Source organism: Gavia stellata, chromosome 6 (genome assembly GCF_030936135.1).
Source record: "Gavia stellata isolate bGavSte3 chromosome 6, bGavSte3.hap2, whole genome shotgun sequence".
Classification (NCBI taxonomy): Eukaryota; Metazoa; Chordata; class Aves; order Gaviiformes; family Gaviidae; genus Gavia; species Gavia stellata.
Window position 1 is genome coordinate 56,003,586 of NC_082599.1, and position 22,970 is coordinate 56,026,555.

Sequence of the window (22,970 nt, forward strand, 5' to 3'; positions counted from 1 at the left end):
AGCAAGTGTTTTGTCTTTGGTGAGTAGCTGTTTGTCTCACTTTATTTACTTGGTATTGGGTATTTGTCAATGTCATTTCATATCTGCAGAAAATTCATACGTTCTATGGAAGTATGTATGTGTGTGAGTGTGCTGAAGGTCACATGACTGTTTCATCCTATTTGGTGGAGCAGCTTGACTTTTTTTCCCTTGCTTTTGGTGATGGTTGTGAGTGCAGAAGTTGATTGACAGATGCATGCCAGAAACCCCCATTCTCCTTTTCAAAGACTACATATGATGGATTGCGATCTTTCAGCTCAGCAGGACACAGGGACCATGCAAGCTGTAATTGGTCAGGTATGGAGTCAGCCATTTCTCAACTCCCCTTTTATTTTTTTTTTTTTCCACAAGGGTCTAACCATATGATTCACATAATTCATATTTACAGTACCATCTTTCTATCTGTATCTTCAGCTACCAGCGAGTGTAGTACTGAAAGTAAGAAAGGCAAAAGAACCACAATAATCTGGCCAGGGAATCACTAGTTAAACCTAAAATACCATGCTTTTCTTCTAATAAACCCGGTTTATAATTTAGTCTGAGCTTTGCCAAATCAATGTATTCATTAATTTACCGTTGTATTTTGTTTAAATGTGCTGAAGTAGAAGAACTGAGGAGTGAAAGTGTTATGTTTGCTGGGGAGTTGCTTTCTATTTCTAATGCTGTTCATTATTTCTATATTGACTGTATTCCTGTACTACAGGCTGTGGATTATTTTTTTTTCTTTTTCTTTTTTCTTCTTTTACTCCTAACCCAGATAATGTGTGATTGAGCTTGGTGAATGTAGTAGTCTTTGCTGCTGCAGAGGGGCAGCCTGCAAATTAAACACTGCCACAATCTGAAAGGTCCAGGTGGTCTGCTCGTGCTTCCTAATGCAATCCAGCACAACAGCTTTAATAAACAGCTCTATTTAGTTCTCCCTCCCTGTATCCAGGGAAGTGAACTGGTCTGGGGCTGCTGTGATGAAATGCCAGAAGAATATCTCTCAAAGGCCTCACAAGCTGATTTTTAGAGCTTTTCCGTTTTGTCGTCTTTGTCTTCCAAATGGGTCAGTGAGTCCTTCTCTTTCTGTTTTGTGATTTTTGATAAGTCTGTAGTTTTTATGTGTGTGTTTTAATCGTGCTGTTTCTAGCTTTAGCCAGAAGAGAGAAGAATCATTGTCTTTTCATTTGCTCCACATAATAACCTGAAGTGGGGAAAGAAATTAAATTATTTTGTCCTGTTGTACAGGGAGGGCTGTTTTCCTATGAATGCAGCCGGAGTCGGATGAGGGTGTCTGTTTTTCTTTTTCTAACAAAATTTTAAGTGCTCAACACTTTCTTATTAACCACTGACTTGTAAATCAGTCTCTGGCAAAGGGTATTTTTTGAACTCTCAAAAGTTTGTGGGTTTTTGCATATGTTTCCAGTGTAGTGAACGCATGCTGCTGAGGTGATGACATAGTATTTGTGTTTCCTATATGTTGATACAATGGTGGAAAAATACGCATCCTACATGCTGTTTTCAACTAAATTATGGCAAAGCACAGAAGTCCCTCAAAGCACATGGTTTATTAATACCATCGTACACAGTAATGCATTTCTGGGCAGAAAATGTCAAATATGTAATACCATGTTTACCACAGACTTTTATTGCTTTAAATATTTTAAAAATAGAAGATACATTTTTTATTAAAAATCCCCAAACATTAACAGCTTTATATTAGGCTGGCTTATACCTAGGAAGTGGGGCATGTCTGCCAGTATTACACTGCGTGAAAATATGTATTTTGGAGCAGGTTAATTACCCTTTCGGGTTAACTTGTTCAGTCTTAAAGAAATATGTTAAATGATTCTAAGGCAGATACAATGGTAAGGTTTTGAGCAAGTACGCTTGACAGAAAATGTACCCTGAAACCTTGATAAAGCTCAAAGCTTGTAATATCTCTTTAATGTAACTTTTGCTTTGGCATGTAAGAAAGTGTAAGTTAGCTATTTTATGTTTAAAGCTTGCTAGCTCTCAGAAAGTGGTTTTGAGGCTGGAAAGGGTAGGAGCATGTTTTTTTCTGTGTGTAACATTCCATATTTCATCAATTAAAAAAAAGTTCAGTGAATGTCTGGAAAAATGTTTATATCGTGTGTTAGTGTATTTCATTTCCTAAAAATCAATAACAAGGGCATGCACTTCAAAGAAAAATACATTTCGCTATTTTAGGTGACTAACTTCTTTGGAGTTTTTATGTCAGAATTTATGGATATTATTATTGTGCAAGGTAATCTGTTAGATGTTTCAAACGTTTTTTTTTTAAATCTGTATGTGTGCATATTTACGTATCGTATGTGTAAGTGTGCACATCCAAATGTGTTCACAAATCCACAAAACATTCAAGTATGTTTTTGTTTTGATTAATTGTCCGGTGTTTGGTGGTTATTAACTACATGTGAAGATAGAACAAAATGTTTATATTTTTGCCAGATAAAAATGATGTATTTTCTAATTGTATAATAAAAGAGTTACTTAAAACTTGGGAAGCACAGAGCAATCAGTATAATTACCATACGTTGCTGAAAATAGCAATAGACTTTCTCTATGGACTCTAATACCCAGCTGACAAGGGAAAATAACTATCAAAAGACAAACCCTATGCCATAAAATCTTTCCACACTGTAAGTTTATATTTAGCATTGATAAATAATGAAGATTTGCATATTCAGTATGTGTATATTTTTAGAAGAAACATTCATTTCCTGACACTATTGTTTCAGGAAAAGTTCTTAAGAGTCCTTGTTAACTTTCAAACCTCCAAAAGCAAAAACTTTAAGTAAATGTTTATCATTTGGCCTTTTTATTGCAGAATTGTATTTTTCTCCAGCTGTGAGAACTAAATTTTGTTTTGACTAATCCTGCAGATGTAGCTTTAAATTCAGTCTTGTTTGCTGCTAATGGACTATGAACTTGCCTAATTAAAAATCCAAACTATACATGTATATCTCTGCTCCAATGGAGATCAGAAACACTAGCAGTTATTTGTAGTTCAAACACTAGTCTGCGTATGACACGAAAGTAATAGCAGGAGCACGCTGATTTAAAGGCATTTTCAACACCAAGTATTTGCTCATCATTAAATGCATTTTCCCCATTTTTTTTTTCCTTATATTCTCGATTTCATCTGTCTCCAAGCACCAGTGTCCACAGTGGCTCCCAGTGGTGATGGCTATGGTAGGCAGAGTGCTACAATCCTGACTATTACCTAGCACCTGGGTGTACTGGCTCCAAGGTGCGGAATTGCTTGTATACCTTCCCTCTAGATTTTTCCTCCCCCAAGCAAGCAATTAAACACCCAAGTACTCCGAAGAACAACCTCCTTGCCTAGCGTGTCAAGATCTAGAAGCTCATTGCTCATTGTGATTTTGATTCATAACTGGAGTGCTTGGAATGAAACCCCAATCCCTGTCAGCAATAGTCTGTAGCATCCTTCCTTGCACGCTGAACCATAATACCCATTATTTCTCCCAATGTGTTTTGCTCTTATAGGAACTATTAGCTGGATTTTTATGCCATATTCCTTATATATCCTGAGCCCGTCTAAATGAACAGGTAGTTAAATGCGTTACCTAATTATTCCAATTATGCTGTATTTTCTCTACCTTGTATGCTTTCTAAAATCTGTACTGTACCTTTCTCTTTTTTTTTTTTTTTTGTTTTTCCCCGTCTTTTTTTTTTTTTTTTTTTTTCCAGACCTGAGCTTGTGAGTGACAGGTTAGTTCATCAGCATTACAGCCCTCCTGTTTTTGTCTCATCTCATGCAGACAGGTCACCGTGTCCAATCACCCTTCCGGCTCTGCTATCCCCGGGGGAGCCCAGGCCAGCCTGCCATCTTGATCCACCGGCCTGAGGGCCCGGGCTGGCTGCACATTTCTGTGTTCACTGGGTCTTGTAAATATAGTAAAACGGGAAGAGGAGGGGGGCACCTTAAATTAGATCTCTGTAAACTGTGAGGAAGTAAATTAGGTAACGTTCTTCTTCAAATAAGCAGGCGTTTGCAGTTATCATTGCTGTGTTTGAGTTCTTTTTCTACATGTTAACCGTGTTTATTTTCTATATTTCAATGGTATCCTCCATGTGATCTCATCATCCAGTAAAAACTATTTATGCAAGGGTGAACACGCACTCTTTTCCCATAGAGAGTTCTGCTCTGAAGCCCAATTTATGAGGCTGATACATTGCTGCAGGTGCAAGGTGGGTCTTCCTGCTCTGGGGTTTAGTTTGTTGCTTTTTTAATTTTGTTTTGCTTTTTTTCCCCACAATTAACAACAATAGAGGAGGGGAATAAATGTTTCGGAGAAGCCATTCATTCCTGTAACTCATGGGTCACTCTTCAGAAGTTTGATCTTTTCTCAGTGCTGTTTTGAAATGCAGATCAAAACAGATCCAGGAGTTTAATTTTTACCAAATGAAGATCAGATCTATAATGTAGTTTGTCTTGAGCAATCTTTAAGTGATTCTTCTTGTAGTAGTAGGGAGGGTCTTTTTTCTCTTGGAATACCCGTTTCCATCTCTCACGAATATACGGAAGTGCCTATAACATATACAAACAGAAAAGAACTATCTTACACATAAATTTAAGACCTGCTTTTATAATACAGCAAGGAATTGTGCCCTTTTGTCTACAGTTTGGGACAAATCCTGTTCTCTCTAGCAAGAATTAGACCCATCACTGTAAGCATGACTACTTGCATAAGTAAGGTCAGACTACTTGTCCTCTTGTCTGCTTAGTGTATATGTCCAGCACAGACATTGTTGTCCTTTACAGTCACCAGCAGTTGTTTTCCGCAGTTTGAGGCCGTGAGAGAGGGACTTATGGGCAGGTAGACACTGACTGTTGTTTTCAGTGGGAGAGAGACAATGTAAACAATAAGAATCATGTTTGAAAAACTTCAAAAACATATTTTTTAATATTTATGAACAAGCTGGTACTCTGATAATGAAGCATTCCATCTCCGCAGAAACCCACTGTTGTATACGCTCTCTAGTATACTGTGTCCTTAAGAATTATTATTGTAAGGAGATGCAGGAATGTGGCTGTAATATTTTACAGTATAAATATTTGTTGTAGAGGAGTTTGGATCTCGTTAATTTAAGATATGTAAATTCTTTGGTCCTAGGCCTGGATTCCTGCAAAAGAATGCAGTTCTCTGTTGACTTTTGTTTTTACAGCAGAAAAGATGGATTTTTATCATTTTCATTCATGCTTAAAAAGATTTTTCTTGTTTTCACACCAAAATTGGGTTTTAATTGAAAACAGCCCTCTAAAAACATCTTTAGTCATTTCTTTCTTACTGAATTTCTTTATTCTTTTCCGTTCTGTGCTACTCTGCTGTCTCAAGTGTTAATTTGTGTGTCAGACCAATTAAGAGGTCAAATCTTTAAAAAGCTGTGATTTACACTCTGTGTACATTCACTATTATTCTAATTGTAAGAGAAAAATAAAGTATGTCAGATGACCTTTAAATTGCTGGGCAAGCGACACTCGTCCAGTGATGTAGATTTTTATCTTTTGGCAATGCATTTACATTCAAGTACCTCTGCTGTGTTTCCTAGATTCTAGACCGATAAACTAAATACCAATCTGGGCCACTTCTGTATGTACAGTACGTAGAAGTGACTGTGCTGAGCCTCTTATCTTACACTGACCTGTAGCTGTAACAAGACTTTTATTTTTCTTCTCTGATGCGAACTGCAACTCAAATGGAAGAAAATAAAAGGACAGTCGAAGGCAAATTGTATATAGCATTTTCAACATTAGATGAGGACATGGCAAAATATTCTTTTTTCCTGTGATTTACATCTCTCAGTGACATTTGATTGTAATGCTGCTTCTTACTCTGCAATTGTAAAAATGTCAGGAAGGACCTCAGATCAGTCAGTTCTGAATATATGTGTGTTTATCTCTCCGTAAACTTAACAGGACTTAAATGTGTACTTAAAAGTTGGTCAGCAAATCACTTAAGCCTGTATAAGAAGTCTGCAGCTGCTAAATCTTCAGGCGCACAGTACAATACTGAACTCAATGGGGCTCCTCACGTAAATAACACTTTGCAGGATCTGGTCCAACTTGCCCATTGAGTAACTGTCACTGCTAATAAATATAACAAAGTCTGGTTTAAATGCTAGCTAAATAATTGCAATGCAAACTCTTTTATAATTAGAACTGACTATTAGGATTAAGATAGTAACTCAAGGCTCTTGAACACTTTTATTTTTTGAGGGTGTCAGGGCTACAGGTAAATGGACTATAGCTTCAGGGGTTTTGTTTTATTGTTGGCTTTGAAACCTCTGTGATATGTAGGACTATTTCTTCAAAAGAGGAAGATTAGTTGTTGATATTTGCTGCTGATTCTCTGTTGACTGGTAGTGCTGTTCCACAGGAGAGCTTTATCTAACCATTAGATCAAAAGAAAATTTTGAAGATCAAGAGACTGTTCTAAATTTCTAGCCAATTTAAAAAGTGGTAGTGGGAGAAAGTTTAAAAAAAAAAAAAGGGGGGGGGGGGCGGGGGGGGGAGGACAGGACACGAGGGACCCGAAAATCTTTATTCCAATCTTTATATACTTACATGGTGAAGGATATAAATTAAATTTTATTAAGCTGTTTAGAATACATTTTGTAGTTACTAAGAAGACTGTTTTTTCTATCCAAGAGCGGTACAATTTGTATATGCCATACTATACTATAGCAACACTAGGTCCAACAAACTTTTATGCATAGTCATCTTTTTACTCACATGAGTAATAGCAATTGATGTCATTCACACTGGTGCGTATACTTAAAGTTGAGGAAATGTGTTTCAGAGGTGAGAGCCTTGGAAATGGATCTCACTCTCTGGTGTAGTTACACAGCTGTCCGATGCTCTTTGCTCATGTGAATGAGGATTTACAGGGTAGGACACTGATAGCTGTTCTTGTCAAAACAGATGGGTCTTGTCTTGATGGGCTTTCTTGTACCACCTTACTGTAAAAGAAATCCAATATCTGTGCTGCAGAATCTTACTTGCAGGAGTAATTTTTGATCCTGTGATATTTCCAGTGAGTGTTACCTAAACTATTTGCTAAATATGATATATTCCCATAGGTAACTCTTTCCAGGATGGGGCTCTGAACCCACAGATGGGGAAGGGCATTGTAAAGAGAAACAGGTCCTTAAGCAAAAGGAAAAAAAAAAATGTTAGAAAGGAACTTCATGCTACTTCAGGCACTGATTCCATTGAGTAATTTTTATTTTACAAGTTTCTAGCATTTTCAAGGATCTCGGACTTGCGTGTGTTTAGAAGACACAATCCAGCTGTGTAATGGCACTTCCAAAAAGGAAATATTATAAGGGCAACAGTAAAAGACAAAAGTGGTTTTTTAGTCACCCCCTGCTATGGAAACAAGAGTTTCAAGCGCTATTAAATAACAGGGCATGAGGTTTTTACGGGCAGATTAGTGAAAGTCATGTTAATAGTATTACACAACAGCTGCTGTTAGACATATTATAAGAGATAATTCTGTATCAGAATGTTGTCCTTTTCACTAAACTGTTTACATCTCTAACTGCTTTTCCACTTACTGAGCCAACTTGTGAAGCTCTAACTTGGCTTTTACTTGAGCTTTGCTTGTGTTCTTGCTCATGTTTCATGTGCAGTGAAGTATGGAGGAGTTTTACCAGAATAAAAAGTCTGTTGGTGGTGGTGGTTGTTTTGGTTTTTTTTGGGTGTGTTTTTTTTTTTTTTTTTTTTTTTTTTTTTGTGTAGTGTTTTTTTTTATTTTTAAAAGCTGGAGGCTTTAGCCCATTTCTGGAAGTCATTTTTTTTGAGGGGGAGGGAAATAAAATTTCAGCATAGACTAAGACTGAAACAAACTAAGACTGAAGCAACTATTAATGACTAAAACATTTCAAATCCTTATCTAAAGCTTAAGACTTAAAATCACATTGTCTCCCATCAATGGCAAACTAGCATCAGCATCCATTTATTCATAGTATAACACACTAAAGGCTGTGATTATTATTATTTTTTAATTCATAACAATAGAGAACTGTGCCTGATTGTTGCTGAAGCCAGCTTTAAAAATAAAAAAGGGCTGAAGATGCAAACAACTCTGCTAATGTTTAAGTCTGGCAGTTCTGAGATACTGTTGTGATGATTCTAGCTGTTAGTACTAGAACCAGATGCTGCTAAGTGCTGAATGCTTCTAGAGTCCTGGACTTCCCTCTGGCTTTGTTAGGCAGGACTTTGTTCCAGTAAGGCCTGAATGTTTTCAGTCTTCTTTGAAGGCAGGATCAGGCCCTGAAGTACATGAGGGGAAATTTCTCATTTGATGCTTTTTTCCTGCTTAGACATTGTTAATGAAGGAAAAATTGAAAGGTTTCCTGTGAAAATTGTTCTGTTTAAAGTGAAATAAAATAATCTGGAATAAAGGAGAATTATGCTGCTCTAGGAAACAAACAGCTATTGCAGGATTTCTGGCCGTAAGTCTTACCTTCCTTTCATTGTGCCCACCCCCTTCTGTGTACAAAACGTGCTTCACATTCTTCAAATGGATTATACAAAGCAGAAATAATATCTGCAAACAAGAAGCTCCCAGTCTTTTGGAGGAAAGGTTGAAAGTTGTGGCAAATTTAAAAGTGGCTTCTAATGTGGAAGAATAAAGCAGAGAACATCAAACTCATTTCACTTAGTGTCATTCATGATGATTTATCATTATAGTCAGGGCAAACTGTGATCTCGGAGCTGAAACAATTTTCTCCATTAAGAGGGAAAAAACAACCCCAAAAAACAGAATGTTCCAGCTTGGTTCTTATATCCTTAGGGTTGCAATATTGAATTCAGAATTGTGGAAGCTTAATCTTGCAGCCAGATTTGACAAGATGCTGGTTGAACAGTAGGCAGAAGTGATGGTTTGTGCGTTGTAATGCCCATGGTGGGGAAAAAAAGAAAAGAGGATTTTTCCAGAAGTTTGGATGCAGTATTCACCACCTGCTCCAGCTTCTCACCAAAGTAGGCAAGAAAACCTGTGTGTGCAAGCTGGTGAGCAAAGCTCACTATTTCAAAGCCTGACAGAAGACAAACTGGAGTGCTCTAAAACAGCACGTGAGGGTTTGCAATGGCTCTGAACACACTCATCTTTTTGTTTGTTTGTTTCAGTGCTGTTGCTTATTTGAAGGGTGATCATGAAACCATTTAAGCACATCCACAAGTATCCCCACAGACTTACCGGGAAAGCTCATGTGAGCACTGTATTGTGCATTAGACTATGTGAGGCTGAAGGCTTGGATCTCACCTGGCCTCAATGGGATACAGACATGTACAGCTGAAAAAAAAAAAAAAAAAAGCCAGTTCTCCAACTCCACTCAGTTAATCCTGGAGAGTAGGAGTCTGGGGGGGGAGGGCAGGCGCGGGTGGTGTAGGCAAAAACCTGGAGGCCACATCTGAAATCGTGGAGGGGTAAGCGATGGACTCATTGGCAGGTGTTTGGAAAATAAGACCTGGATTTTGAATAGTCAAACAACAAAAAAAATGGCTGAAGACTGGAGTTTCTTGCCCTGAATATATTGGTTTCTGTTTATTTTTTAAGTTCATGCTGGATTCTTAGCAAGAGGAAAAATTGAGGGTTGCCCCCTAACTAGGGATTTAGAGTGACTTTGTAATGAATTTTAACCCAAGAGGCACTGTGGATATTCAGCAAAGCTTTGTTCTATTCTGCTCATGTCCTTATGCTAGACCCATCACTGTAGTTATTAGATCTCAAAGATTACATTCTTTGATCTAGTGCTTTCTAAATCCTTAAACCATAGTTTATTTATTTAAAAGGTTATATCCAGCATTGGATTGGATTGTAAAGTACCCTTTGACTCTTCCATGAAGGACACAGTAGAAACACATGCTGCCGAAGGAGTATTTCCTTTTGACCATGAAGCACCACAGCATTTTATTGAATTAAGAACAGTACAAGGATCTGTGCTTTTAATCTGGCCAGTGTGCTGAGAATTTGTTTTACCTCAATGGTATCATGATGTCATTCATTTCTGATACAACAGGCATTTATTAGGGTGTGTAGGTGAATTTCAGTTACTCTCTAAATTAAAAAACCTGCAAAGTAGCTTCATATTTCCCTAAGAAAGTAAAAGCACGCTAAACCTCAAACAGACGTTAAAAATGAGTATGTTCAGGATGTGTTTTTGGGATCTCTTTGTGGTCTGATGTTTACCAAGGTGCATCACAAGTAACTCTGTGGAGCTAAACAGAGTTACATTTCGGTAAACATGATCAGCAGCAGCTTTTAAGCTTGTTACATCAGATTCAGAAGCCCTTACATGAGCAAATTTACCAGTGTAGTGTACAATGCTTGATTAATTATGAAGTGTGTGATGTGACTCCCAAGCTAACCACGAAGAAGGCACAGAAAGCAAAAGAGAAGGACATTAAAATTGAGCCCAGTGTGCTCCACGCCCTGACTGATATTAATTATACTGTATCCAAACTAGTACTTTTTTTTTCCAATCAGTCCTGCAAGGCAAACTGTAAAAATTCTTATGTAATTTCCCTTAATTCTGGAGAGACCAAGACTGAAATTGGCACCTGAAAAGAGAAATCTTATTAAAAATAGCTATTATTGTTTCATTTTTTAATGCTTGTGTTTGGTTATTTTTCTTTTTTGAGAAGCTTAGCCCCTGGAGATAGTAGCCTGATTCTACTTTGTACTGAGACCTCTTTATACCATCTGGCAGTACAAACCAGCTGTAAAGTGGGTGTAAGAGTAATTTATTTATGTGTACTTCAAAGCTCTTTTATATTTCCAGAATGATAGAAAACCACCGTAGTGTAAATGGGAATCAGGCCCAAACAGATGGACTGGAATTTCCATTTTTTTCGGATGGAAATGGAAAAGGGATAGGGAGAAATCAGACTGGGGGAAGAGAGGAAGGACTAAGCCTTATTTAGCTACAAATAGGTGTTCCTTAACATCCGTTCTGAATTGAAAAAAAGACAAGATGAAAGGGCCAAGTCCTGTTTTACCGGCCACCATCTGTACCTTTGCTGGCAGTCATGAAAACATGAAAGGGAGGGAAGTGAGCACCAGTCAAACCATAGTAGTCAGTACCTGACAACACAAGAAGACCAAAATAAAGGCTGCTTTCTCAATCAATCAAGTGCATTATAGTTTTAAAATAAGTATGCTTAAAACAAAAGGCTTAATCTATTTATCTATTTATCTCTTTTTTTCTTTTTTCTTTCTTTTTTTTTTTTTTACCCCATGGGCTGCATTGTTGCTTTCTGCGACATTTGACAAAGATCTATGTTTCCAGAGCATTATTCAGTCAGTACAGCTGGATTACTGAAAAAGAAAACAAATGAAATTCATAGAAATTAATGTCAGTTAAATTCCCTCTTTCTATACTTTATGTTGTCAGATGAATTCTTCAACTCCAAGTCAAAGGGTGAATAAAAACAGCAAACAAAGAGAGAAGAAGCAAAACAAAGAATGACAGTTACGCTAATGGGAAACATCTTAAAATTTAGTCAGACATGGGAAAAAATATTAAAGTAGCAATTTTGGGGTTGACCCAAGAGTTTTCTTTGAAATTTTGAGAAGCTTCCTACTCCATTTAATTTCATAATCCCTTTTAAACAGGCACATAGGAGGCTTAAGGGATTCTGTGAAGGTTGTGAGACATTTCTCTCTTTGCTTTCCCATTTTGTGGGAGCCCAAGGGAAAAAATATTGGCAGGGCTTGTAGAACCTTCTATAGTTGAAGTAGCCCAGCATTTCCTATCTTAAGACCTTTGCTGCTGTTAGCATTTCCACCTGGTTGGTTACCTCTTCCTGAATATTTCTGAAGACCATTTCAGCCACAATACTTCAGGGGTTCCTGAGGAGGATAGGGAACTATGGGCTAGTTTTGCCTGTTTTAAAGACACCCCATATATAAGAGCAAAACCTTTAATTTGATGAGGAGTAGGAGCATTGTGTCTGAGATGCCTCTTCTGGTATCCTGTGCAATCCACCCATGTTTGATTATGTTCCAAGCCTTTGAGAAATGTAGTTGGCACATGTTTACTTGGAACTCTGAACAGCTACATTCCCTGAAGATTCACAGAAAATAAAGGTGTGAAAGGAACCTCAGAAAGTCATCTGCACATAGATGGGCTCAGCTTATATGAGTCACATCTGACAGGTATTTGTCTAAGTGCTTCCTGAAGAACTCCAGCAGCACCAATTCCACAGCATCCTCATGCTATTTGTTGAGTTTTACTATCCCTGCTTTTTAGCATGCACTGTTAGAAAGTTTTCCTTGTGTCAAAAAGAATCTTTCTTGGTCCAGGTTAAGCCCACATCTTCTTCCCTCTTTTAGGGATATCAGATTATTTCTGTCCCCCGTTGAAAGCCTAGCTTCTGACGTGGCCCATCTTGGGAAATGGCAGAGGTGGCACCAGGGACCCTCACTCTTTCTGTGTACTCAGTACCCACCCTCTGGCGGAGATGGAGGAGGAAGAGGTGTGATTCAAATGAAGACAGGACAAGAGCCAGGGAAGATATAGGTATAGATTGAAACAATGAATCACAGAATCACTAAGGTTGGAAAAGACCTGTAAGATCATCAAGTCCAACCATAAAAAAAAAAAAAACCACCACCCACAAAAACACACCACAACCCACACGAAAAACAACCCACTCACACCACACAGCACCATGCCCATCAAGCCACATCCCACAATGCCACATCCACACGCTCCTTGAATACCTCCAGGGAGGGTGACTCTACCACCTCCCTGGGCAGTCTATTCCAATGTTTCACTACTCTCTCAGTAAAGAACTTTTTCCTAATATCCAGCCTGAACCTCCCCTGGCGCAACTTGAGGCCATTTCCTCTAGTCCTGTCACTGGTCACTTGGGAGAAGAGACCAACACCCACCTCTCTGCAACCCCCTTTCAGGTAGTTGTAGAGAGCGATGAGGTCTCCCCTCAGCCTCCTCTTCTCCAGGCTAAACAACCCCAGCTCCCTCAGCCGCTCCTCATAAGACTTGTGCTCCAGACCCCTCACCAGCTTTGTCGCCCTTCTCTGGACACGCTCCAGCACCTCTATGTCTTTCTTATAGTGAGGGGCCCAAAACTGAACACAGGATTTGAGGTACGGCCTTACCAGCGCCGAGTACAGAGGCATGATCACCTCCCTGCTCCTGCTGGCCACGCTATTTCTGATACAGGCCAGGATGCCATTGGCCGCCTTGGCCACCTGGGCACACTGCTGGCTCATCTTCAGCCGGCTGTCAATCAACACCCCCAGGTCCTTTTCTCTGGGGGAGCTTTCCAGCCACTCGTCCCCAAGCCTGTAGCGTTGTCTGGGGTTGTTGTGGCCAAAGTGTAGAACCTGGCACTTGGCCTTGTTGAACCTCATCCAATTGGCCTCAGCCCATCGATCCAGCCTGTCCAGATCCCTCTGCAGAGCCTTCCTACCCTCAAGCAGATCAACACTCCCTCCCAACTTGGTGTCGTCTGCAAACTTGCTGAGGGAGCACTCTATCCCCTCATCCAGATCATCAATAAAGATATTAAACAAGACCGGTCCCAAAACTGAGCCCTGGGGGGCTCCGCTTGTGACCGGCCGCCAGCTGGATTTCACCCCATTCACTACAACTCTCTGGGCTTGGCCATCCAGCCAGTTTTTTACCCAGCGAAGAGTGTACCTGTCTAAACCACGGGCCGCCAGCTTCTCCAGGAGAATACTGTAGGGAACAGTGTCAAAGGCTTTGCTGAAGTCCAGGTAGACAACATCCACAGCCTTCCCCTCACCCACTAGGCAGGTCACCTGGTCATAGAAGGAGATCAGGTTGGTCAAGCAGGACCTGCCTTTCATGAACCCGTGCTGGCTGGGCCAATGAGTGCACAACTAGTCAACCAGGGCTAGAGGGTGGGGAGGGATGGAGAGGAAAAGCAGGAGCATGAGGGAAAAGCGGTTCCAAGAGAGGGTGGAAACTGTGAGGGACAGTAGGGAAGAGGACTTGGCCCGTCTGTGGGCGAGCTGAGATGAGAGGAGCAATGGAGAGGGGACTGGACTTGGCTAGGGATAAAGACAGAGACAGAAAACCTGTGGGGCAGGTTCCCTCACTGCTCAGAAATTTCTGCTGGCAAATCCCACTGGCAAAGTGTCTCAGTTTTCCTTTAAAACATATGAAGCTATACATGCAAAATGTGAAAAACATTTGTATTGTTAAGCCACATAATTCAAAGGAAGTATTTGTACAGTCATAATTTATTTTCTTGTAAATATGTATAATAATAGACCCTTTAATTATGTAAATAACTACATATGCTGCACAGATGAGGTCCCTTTAGTGTGACCTCTATGCTTCCACACCTCTACTTATGTTCCCATAATAGCATTTGACAATATAGACAATATTTTATTATACTTATTTCTGAATATTTGTTATATAATGTTTTTTGGCTTCCTAGAAATTGCAGAAAGTTTCTATATGTATCTATACATATACACACATGTGTGTGTGTATATATATATTCTGGGCCAAATCCCAGAAAAGTCTTATTTGATTTTAAATGTTGGGGGGGGGGGATTTGCATAATTTTTAAAGATTAGAAAAAGAGAATTTTTAAAGAAAAAGTAACTTTGGATTAAGCACTCAAACTCTTTGGCTTACAAAATGCCAAAATGAAACATACGGACTGTTTTCCTCTCTTTTTCATATGAATGGTAGGATTAAAGGTTCTAATATGGCTGAATTTTCATTTTGAATGAAAAATTTCCCAGAGATCTTTCCATTACTATTTCCAACTGGCAAAACCTATCGACTTATCCAGTAGTTTTGCTAGAACAGTGACTGACATAGATTTTTGTATAGATATAGACACTGGTCTTTGTACAAAGTAGACATATGAAACCCCTATAATAGGTGATACTTGGCTCTTAATTCTCCGCAGCTTCAATTAGTTATTTACAAATGGAAGCATTGCAAAGCCAAGTGCTTTTTCAATTCAAGTGTCTAATACAGTTCCTTTACTGGAAAGTAAAAGCTTCAGGTTACTACAGAGAAACAACATTGAATTATCATTTGAACAGATATAATTGCTACTTTCAGCAGCTTGAAGTCACTTTAATTCCTATACTAGACCAATTTTATCTCTGATGGGAGGGGATAATTTTCTGAAACTTATTTAGCTTTTCTTCAGCATTATTTACAATTGCGACTATAATCTAATGTATGATTGAGTAAGAGCATGTCATCATACTGAAGGAGAACCGGGAATCGGTAGGTAGTACAAACCACTTATGTGAGGCAGGGTGACGTGCAAAGGGAAAGGAGTAATTGCCAACACAGGGGTGTGACAAAGGCAGGATTAGAAGAAAGGGGAACATGCAGGGTGGAAGGAGGGCATGGCAGCTAAAGAAAAGGTATTTTAGCAAGGCTGAAAATTTCAGGGTTGTTTTTAATAGGTTTGTTACAGTTTTATATATTGAACTAGTGGTAATAAGGACTCACAAAGGTTGAAAGATTAGGACTAGTAGCCAGGATTAGGCTGTGGCAGAGAGCTGTGTGAAACAGTAGCATCTGCAGGAAGGCTGAAGATAACAAAACTACATTCATGTTATATCCTTTCTCTTCACCTTTATCCATTCAGCATCTGCTCAGATGCGAGTTCAGGGATCCATCTTACCAAGTGTCAGCAAAGCATGCTTGTAGTAGTAATGCAGTAACAACTCTGGTGTAAAACCAGGGCTCAAGCCTGTCACCTCCCTGTTCTTCATCCATACTTCGTCAAACTTTTAGCTGTTACCAACATTAACGTTAATCTCTTCAGTTCAGGCATAAAAATGGAATTTAAGGTAGATTGGCATAGGAATTGTCTTGTGGCAAATCGTGGCCTATGATGTTTCAGATAAAGGTTACAAAACCAAGAAAAAGTCTATGAAACTGTCCTTAAAAGTGACTTACGTCCAGAGCTGTTCTGTTAGCAGAGGCATTGCTGGCTGTGGTACCGATCCCTCCCAGTGTGATTTAATGATCCTTTTGAAATTGCTTTTTTAAAAGACACTTTGTTTTTTGGTCAGGATCCTTCTGCTTCGGATGGACTTCTGCTTGGTAAATGCCACCTTGGACAGTCACTGCATCTGCAGCTGTCTCAAGCATGAGTAAGGCTAGAAGGATAAAGTATGTATTTTAGCCCCCCTTTCATGCTTTCAGCTGGTAAATGTCTCCCCTTCAGGCTAGAGAAAGAGAAGAAGAACTATTATTTGATTAAGTTTTACTAAAATAATGCATTACTATATTGTTCTTCTTCACAAATGATCTGATAAGAATGGGTTTCGTACGCAGGCTCACATTGGCATCTGCGGCATGCATTTGTATCACTGAATCCCTTTATGCTGTAGTCCCAAGTTGGTGCCCCTGTGCCCAGGGACAGCTGCTGCTGGCATCAGAGGCAGCAAATGCCAGGCAGGGACACTCAAAATCTGGCTTTTTAGCTCAAGGGTGGCATACATAAGATGCGTAATTGCAATAGTATCATGCAATACCGTGGGGAATGAGCCATGAAATAATACAGCAAATTTTCTAGTGAAGGTTATTTTTTCCATAACACTGCCAGTTTTGCCAGTCTGTGCAGTGACATCAGTTTCTTTAATTTTTACACTGCAAAATTTTAGGCCCAGAGTTTTACTTGTAACACTTCCCCTACAGCTTCTTGGTCATGAGTAAGATTAGTCACCTCTATAATGCTTTTAAATTCATACAGAAGATAGAAAAGGTATAGAGGACACCAGCTGGATCTTAATTAGACAAGGATGTTGATTCACACCAGCTGTGGTGGAAATCAGTCAGCACCTTTGCACAGGGAGGTGTGAGGGAGGCACTGCTCCGCAGGGTCTGGGAGCAGGGCCGGGCCTCACCAGCCAGGGGCCTGTCCCCACAGCCCCTGAGCGGGGCAGGCCCGGGATGGCAGCCGGGGATGGCCGAGTCCAGACCACCGGGCAAGGCAGCGGTCGGCTAAAAGGCCATGCCAGGACATGGGGCCCATGGCAGGGCAGTGGGGAGCTGGAGGCCAGCGCAGCTGTGGCATTGCTGGGCTAAATGGGGCTGTGGGCAGGGTGGGGGAGGCCCCAGGTGTGGCTGCTCAGGGCAGTTAAGGCCTGGTATTTCCCTGGGAGGAAGCTGCGAGTAGCTGGGTGCTAGGCCTGCCTTTGGGCCGTGGTCCTGCTCTATAAAGAGTGAGTTGAGGTAGAGTTTGCTGTGTAGTTCTGTATCTTTGCCTTCTGGGCCTTTTAAACTCAAAACCCTGATTCATGTTGAGCCTGGATTTAAGACTAAATTTTTTTCTGAGGGGGAAGTCTCCATGGGGTGAAGGAAGGCAGGCTGAGGGAGCAGAGGAGGTGCATATCCAACCAAAATGATTCTAGGATAAGTTTCTTCTGTGTGCAAGTGCCCTTAGGAGGGGCAGAGTATGGTCTCCAGTCCTTGTCCTCCTGGTGCTGCTGGATGACTGATGCCAGGCCCAACCAAGAGGGCACTGAGGCTGCTGGCCATGCAGCTCATGGGATCTACAGGCGCGCAAATGCAGGCTCAGTTTTAATGCCATGTCTTGAGGGTGCTCTGGGCTTCTCCTGCTCCCAGTGATTCACAGCTCATGTAAGTATATCATTGTAGCTGTGGTGACAGGTGCTGTTTATGTAACCCTGATACTGTTGGGTTGTGGGGTGTCTTCTAGCATGCGTGAAATAACCGGCAAGGATCCTGTTAATTGTAATAGGGTAAGGATTTGCCCTATAATTTCATTGGAATTCTGGTGTTGGAGTAATTTAAAAACTGGGTAAGTACAGCAGAAGGGGTGCTGCTGAATTTTGGCCAAGAGCTTCTATCTGCTCATAACTGACCCTGTGCTGTGGCCCTGGTCTTAAAATGGTGCAGGAATAGACTCAGGCAGGTGCAGGGATCCACCTACCTGGAGAGCGTCCTAGTAAAATACAAATAACAATAAGAAATTAAGGAGAAAACTTCTTTGGCCAGGCTTTACAAAACTCTATTGTTATTTTATCATGTGTTGTACTCTCTTCAGTCTATCTGTTTGCTAGCTGCAATGAGTGATTAATGAAGCCTTTCATTGATCTCAAATGTAAGGTAAAATGATTGGAATTCTTTGCAATTTTCTTCAAAGTTGAAAGGCAGAAGAAGTGGATTAAGCATGATCACAGCATTGCTGAGTTTTAATTTTGCAGTTGAGGCTGTCTGTACTAGAGGCATGGGGAATGCTCTAGAAAATGTGGTAGTTGTAATTAGCTTTCCCCAGTGTAACACAAATGAATTCTTGTGGAGTGTAGGCTATTTGTGAGCAGCTGCAGGCTGTTGCAAAAGGTTGTTGGTCAGGAAATAGTTGGGCAACCATTGTTGAAAGATTATAATTTCTTTCTGAGTTGCTTCCTAAATCAGAGTTACATAGTAAAGATGTAGCCTTTTCTTCAGCATGTAGTTCAAGTTTGGAAAAAGTGTTTGGTTTATTTTTCTTTGTTTTGGTAGTGGCTGACTTTCCTATTGATTATTGTTTAAATATTAGGGAAAAAAACTAAAACAGTTTCAAGACTGAATTTTTTGATAGGTGGAAATATTTTCTTTAATGAGGAAAGATGGTACCACAGATGAAAAAAGTAGAACATTAATAGAGAGCTCTGAAAGCTGTTTTTAAGAGGAGGAAACAAGAAATAATTATTCTACTAGGTATGGGTTTCATGTTCTTTTTCCCAACAGCCTGATGAAGGTTTTTACATTTAAGCAGCAAAGATGAGAAAGCCAATGCTTATATATGCATCCTTTTACCTCAGTTCTCATACTACCACTTGAAAAAATTCCTGTTAGGCTAAACAGAATCAGGCAAAAATTGAATTATTTTGAGCATCTGTCCTTTGCTGTGCTGCATTAAGCATTGTGTTACAGTATTGCTAACAAGTTTTCTCCTCAATAGAGGATGTGTTGGGCTTTCAACAATTAACATTCACTATGACTGCTTTTTGTTCTCTACTTGTGGAGGACTTCTACTTGAAAGGGTTTTATACTTGGATAATATTATGTCAGTGTGTCCTCATCTTTCTTAAAGAATCTCTCTTTAGTGTACTTGCATATTCCAAAGTATTTTATAAATGCAACATTCTGCTTCTGAGCCCTTCAGCTACCTGTAAGATGAAATGGAGAAATATGTAGTTGAGCCTACTGATTTTACATGGTGGTGTGTGTATGGAAGTAGAGAATGTGTTACCAGTGGAGTTGAAGGAGTGCATGGATTCCAGTGAGGAGCTTGGGCAGGATATCACCAGTGCTCTGGGGGGGATTTCCATTGCCCTGTGATAGGCTAAAAGGCTGGGGGGGGGAAGTAGCTCTGCAGCTGCACTCTTTTCTCATTTAGAGAATAGATCACAGATGTTAGTGTGCTCAGAAACACGGGGTAATGTTTGGCTTCTGAAGCACCTGTTCTCCTCCTTACTTCAGTGTTTCTACCAGATGCTCTTTCCAGTCTAGGAGATTGTCCTCCCTCAGGTGCTTTCCCAATATTGCAGCTCCACTTGGGGTGGGTAACAGCATCACTAGATGGAGCTCAGGTGTACTGGACCTGCTTCATATTCCTTCTTTCTATAGTTCACAACAGGCATTCAATCACTTTGTATTTGCTGGTTCTGAGCAAAACCTGATAAAATAGCCCACTCCTTTCCTCTACCAAAGAAAATGGAGCGAGAATATAAAATGGCATGCAAATTTACTCCTGTTGACTTTTTAAATACAGAACCTTGTTCAAAACACAGGCTGCAGGCATGGACATGGTTCTGATACTGTTGCTAAACATGCTGTTATCAATATTGCTAAACAGACCTTTACCAGGAGCACAATCAGACAAAGTGTAAATACTAATTAGGGCCTAATCCAAAAGTCTATTGAAGTTTGTGGCAAGATTCGTTGTGCTTTGGACATGTCCCAAGGTACAGAATTAATCACCATTTTAGCAGTGTTCTGCCTCTGCAGTTGAGAAAATTACCTTGCTAATGAGGGACTATTTTGTTTAGCTGAGTCCTCCCATGTTCCAAAGCTCTCCTCTTTTTACCTTGCTGGAAATAAAGTGTAAGCTCTTAACAAGTATGAACTGACTGTAGAGAAGCAGCAGCAGAAAACACTACCTTGCTGCCTAAAGAATGCCATAATGGAAACTTACTTGTATAAATAAAACACAGGGCATTTATCCAACTCTACTGTATTGTCAAGCTACAAATTCTGTTAAGTTTGTTTACACAAGTGTGTGGAAAAAGGGTGAAAATCCTGGCTTCATTGAAGTCAACAGGGACTTAATCATTAACTAATATTGCCTGGAGAATTTGTTGTAGTTATAGGTATAGAAAGTCTGTTCTGGGGGCAGAAAAGTTCCAAATTTGCTCTGGAGGATCTTAATGAGCTGAGATTATGGAGAAATTTCTACCTTCCAAAAGCTATGTATTGACTAATACCCAATGTACCAGGAAGGAAGTTCAAAAATAACTGCTCCAAAACCTAAAGGTATGTTCATTCTCGATGGTCTAAAGAACCCCATGCTCCAAGGATGAATCTTTTAATTGCTCCTTTCTGCCTTGTGGCAGTACCTATGTCTTACTGTAACCATTCACTGCTTCAGGAGTGACAAGAACATTCAACTCAAGATCCCTGTTAATTAAATACCCATTTATGATAATATTCAATACAGCATTTTAATGTTTTATGTAATATTTTTAGTATTAATACACACATCTTCTTGTAATGTGTACATTTGGACTCTGTGATACTTAAAAGTTACTATGGCAGCAAACTTCAACTATTATACTGTCAGGTTCAAATGGATCTGCTTTGATAATGTTGTTCTAGTTGCAATATTCTTGAGCCCTGCTTTTGTGGGAGAAGCCCTGCTGAAGTCAGTGATGCCTATTGTGCCCTTAAAGTTCAGGGTGTGCCATGGTCCTTTGCTGGAGTATGGCCTAACCACTGAACGGGCAAATGAGGTCAGTTTGGGAGTCTCCACAGTAGGCTTCATGCAGTCTTCTCTTCCTGCTCCCTGGGCTATAGGTGTGTAGTTGCACATAACTTGAATATACCTTTGGGATCAATGCTGAGTCATCCAAATGTCATCTGATTAGCTTAAACAGAAATATCATATAGGAATATGTACAAGTGATGCATTCATTACTACAGAACATCCGAGAGATATACTTCTGTTTTTCTGTTTCTATTACATGTCTTTTAGTGTACATAAGTTGTGTATTCGTATAAGATGCTGGCTGTGTGTAAGCCTCCAGACAGACACACAGACTTTGGGATGCTTACAATCGTTGCCTAAGTATAACATAATTGGACCTTAATATGTTGATTCAGTTCATCTGAAGAGAAAGATAATTCTTATCATGATCAGATTTAAACACATTTTAGTATTTTTTCTTTCCCTTCAGAAGTTTATAATTTTAATCTGATAAAAAGATTGCTGCTGCACAAATGGGAATTGGCACTTATCCCAATTTTTAGGAATTAGTGTAGAGCTAATGTTACCTGAAAGGATTTGAAATCACTGCAAGTATTTCCTAAATTTAAATCATTACAAGTATCTCCTAAATGAGAGACTTAATTAATTTTTAAATTCTTAGCTTTAGAGACCAACATAAAACTGCAGCATGTTTCTGGTAACTGGAGGGATGTTGCACTTTGTACAAGTATATATTTTAAAGGAAGAATTGCCTGGCACGCCTCCATCTACATAATTAATTTAGGGAAACTTTTAAAGAATTTTCAATTTTCCAGATGTACTTGCATGTTTTATGAATCTTGCAATTGTCAGGCAGTAAGTTTGCTCCTCCAACCTATAATTGTGGTTAGACTTTTTTAATGTGTGTCTGTATGTCTTCTGATGCTTTATTTCTCATATGGCATTCATCTGCTTTGACTTAGGCATCTTAAAAATTATACATCAAAGTCTGAGCCAGTTACTCTAAAGCCTGTTTTCCTTCTAAGTACTATAAAGGGAGGCAAGGACTGGGAGCTACACTGGAAAGACTTATTGAACTCTTGTAAGTAACTTTTAAGTTAGGAGAGAGGAACTGTGCCTTTTATTGCATAGCAGTTATAAACAAATAATTGTTTAAAAAGTCATTTTTTTAAATTCTAGCTGCCAGGTTAATTCTTGAAAATGAATTTCCAAAGCCTGCAATTTTGACTTGATAAAAAGTGTCCTAAGCAATGTGCCAAAGTTGAGGGTTGGAAATGCTCCAACTCTCCTCCGTCAGAGGAGGAGAATGTTTCATAGTGCAGTTCATTTATATTAAATAGTAAAAAGATTTTTTCTCATATGAATTATCTTGATTTATTCTGAATCATCTGGTATGTGAGGATATGTTTCCCTCCAAAAAAATTTTTAAAAATGCCATGAAATTAGAATTTTTCACAGAACAAGTACCGACTGTCATGTGATTTTTATGCAAGTTGAACAGTAGTTGGGAATGGAACAGTATCTTGCAGAAAAGTTCCACTTCTTATAAAGCTTTTTCCCCTCAAGTGTTACTTCATAATAATATATAATCAATTCATAGTGATTAGTGCTGGACAATGTAAAAAGAAACTACTAGTGAATGGAGGCCTCTGGTTTGGCCATGTTATCTGAACCTCCTTTTGACCATTATTTTCAGAACTTGCCAAGTGCCCCATGTCCAGAAATCATGTCCCTTTGTAGAGCCTGGAACTGGGCTCTCATGAATTGAGAATTACCGGTCTGTCTTAAATTCTGGTTATGTAGACCTTCACAGCAAGAAATTCTTTAGTATGTTTGCATAGTGATATCTGGAGTAGGCTTCTTGGTTAGTGTTTATCAGCTATCAGCAGTGCCTGTTGTAATGTGTTTTACTGTTCTTTTA

At 39.5% G+C, this 22,970-nt stretch overlaps 1 protein-coding gene across 1 annotated transcript in view; it reads left to right on the forward strand.

The window, feature by feature from the left end:
- Window positions 1–231: 231 nt before the first annotated feature.
- POU6F2 (POU class 6 homeobox 2) overlaps window positions 232–22,970 on the forward strand; it is a 312,117-nt gene continuing 289,378 nt past the window's right edge. Inside the window, exon 1 of the mRNA XM_059819000.1 lies at window positions 232–336. Within this exon, the coding sequence (XP_059674983.1) occupies window positions 232–336 (105 nt within the window). The remainder of the gene's footprint in view (window positions 337–22,970) is intronic.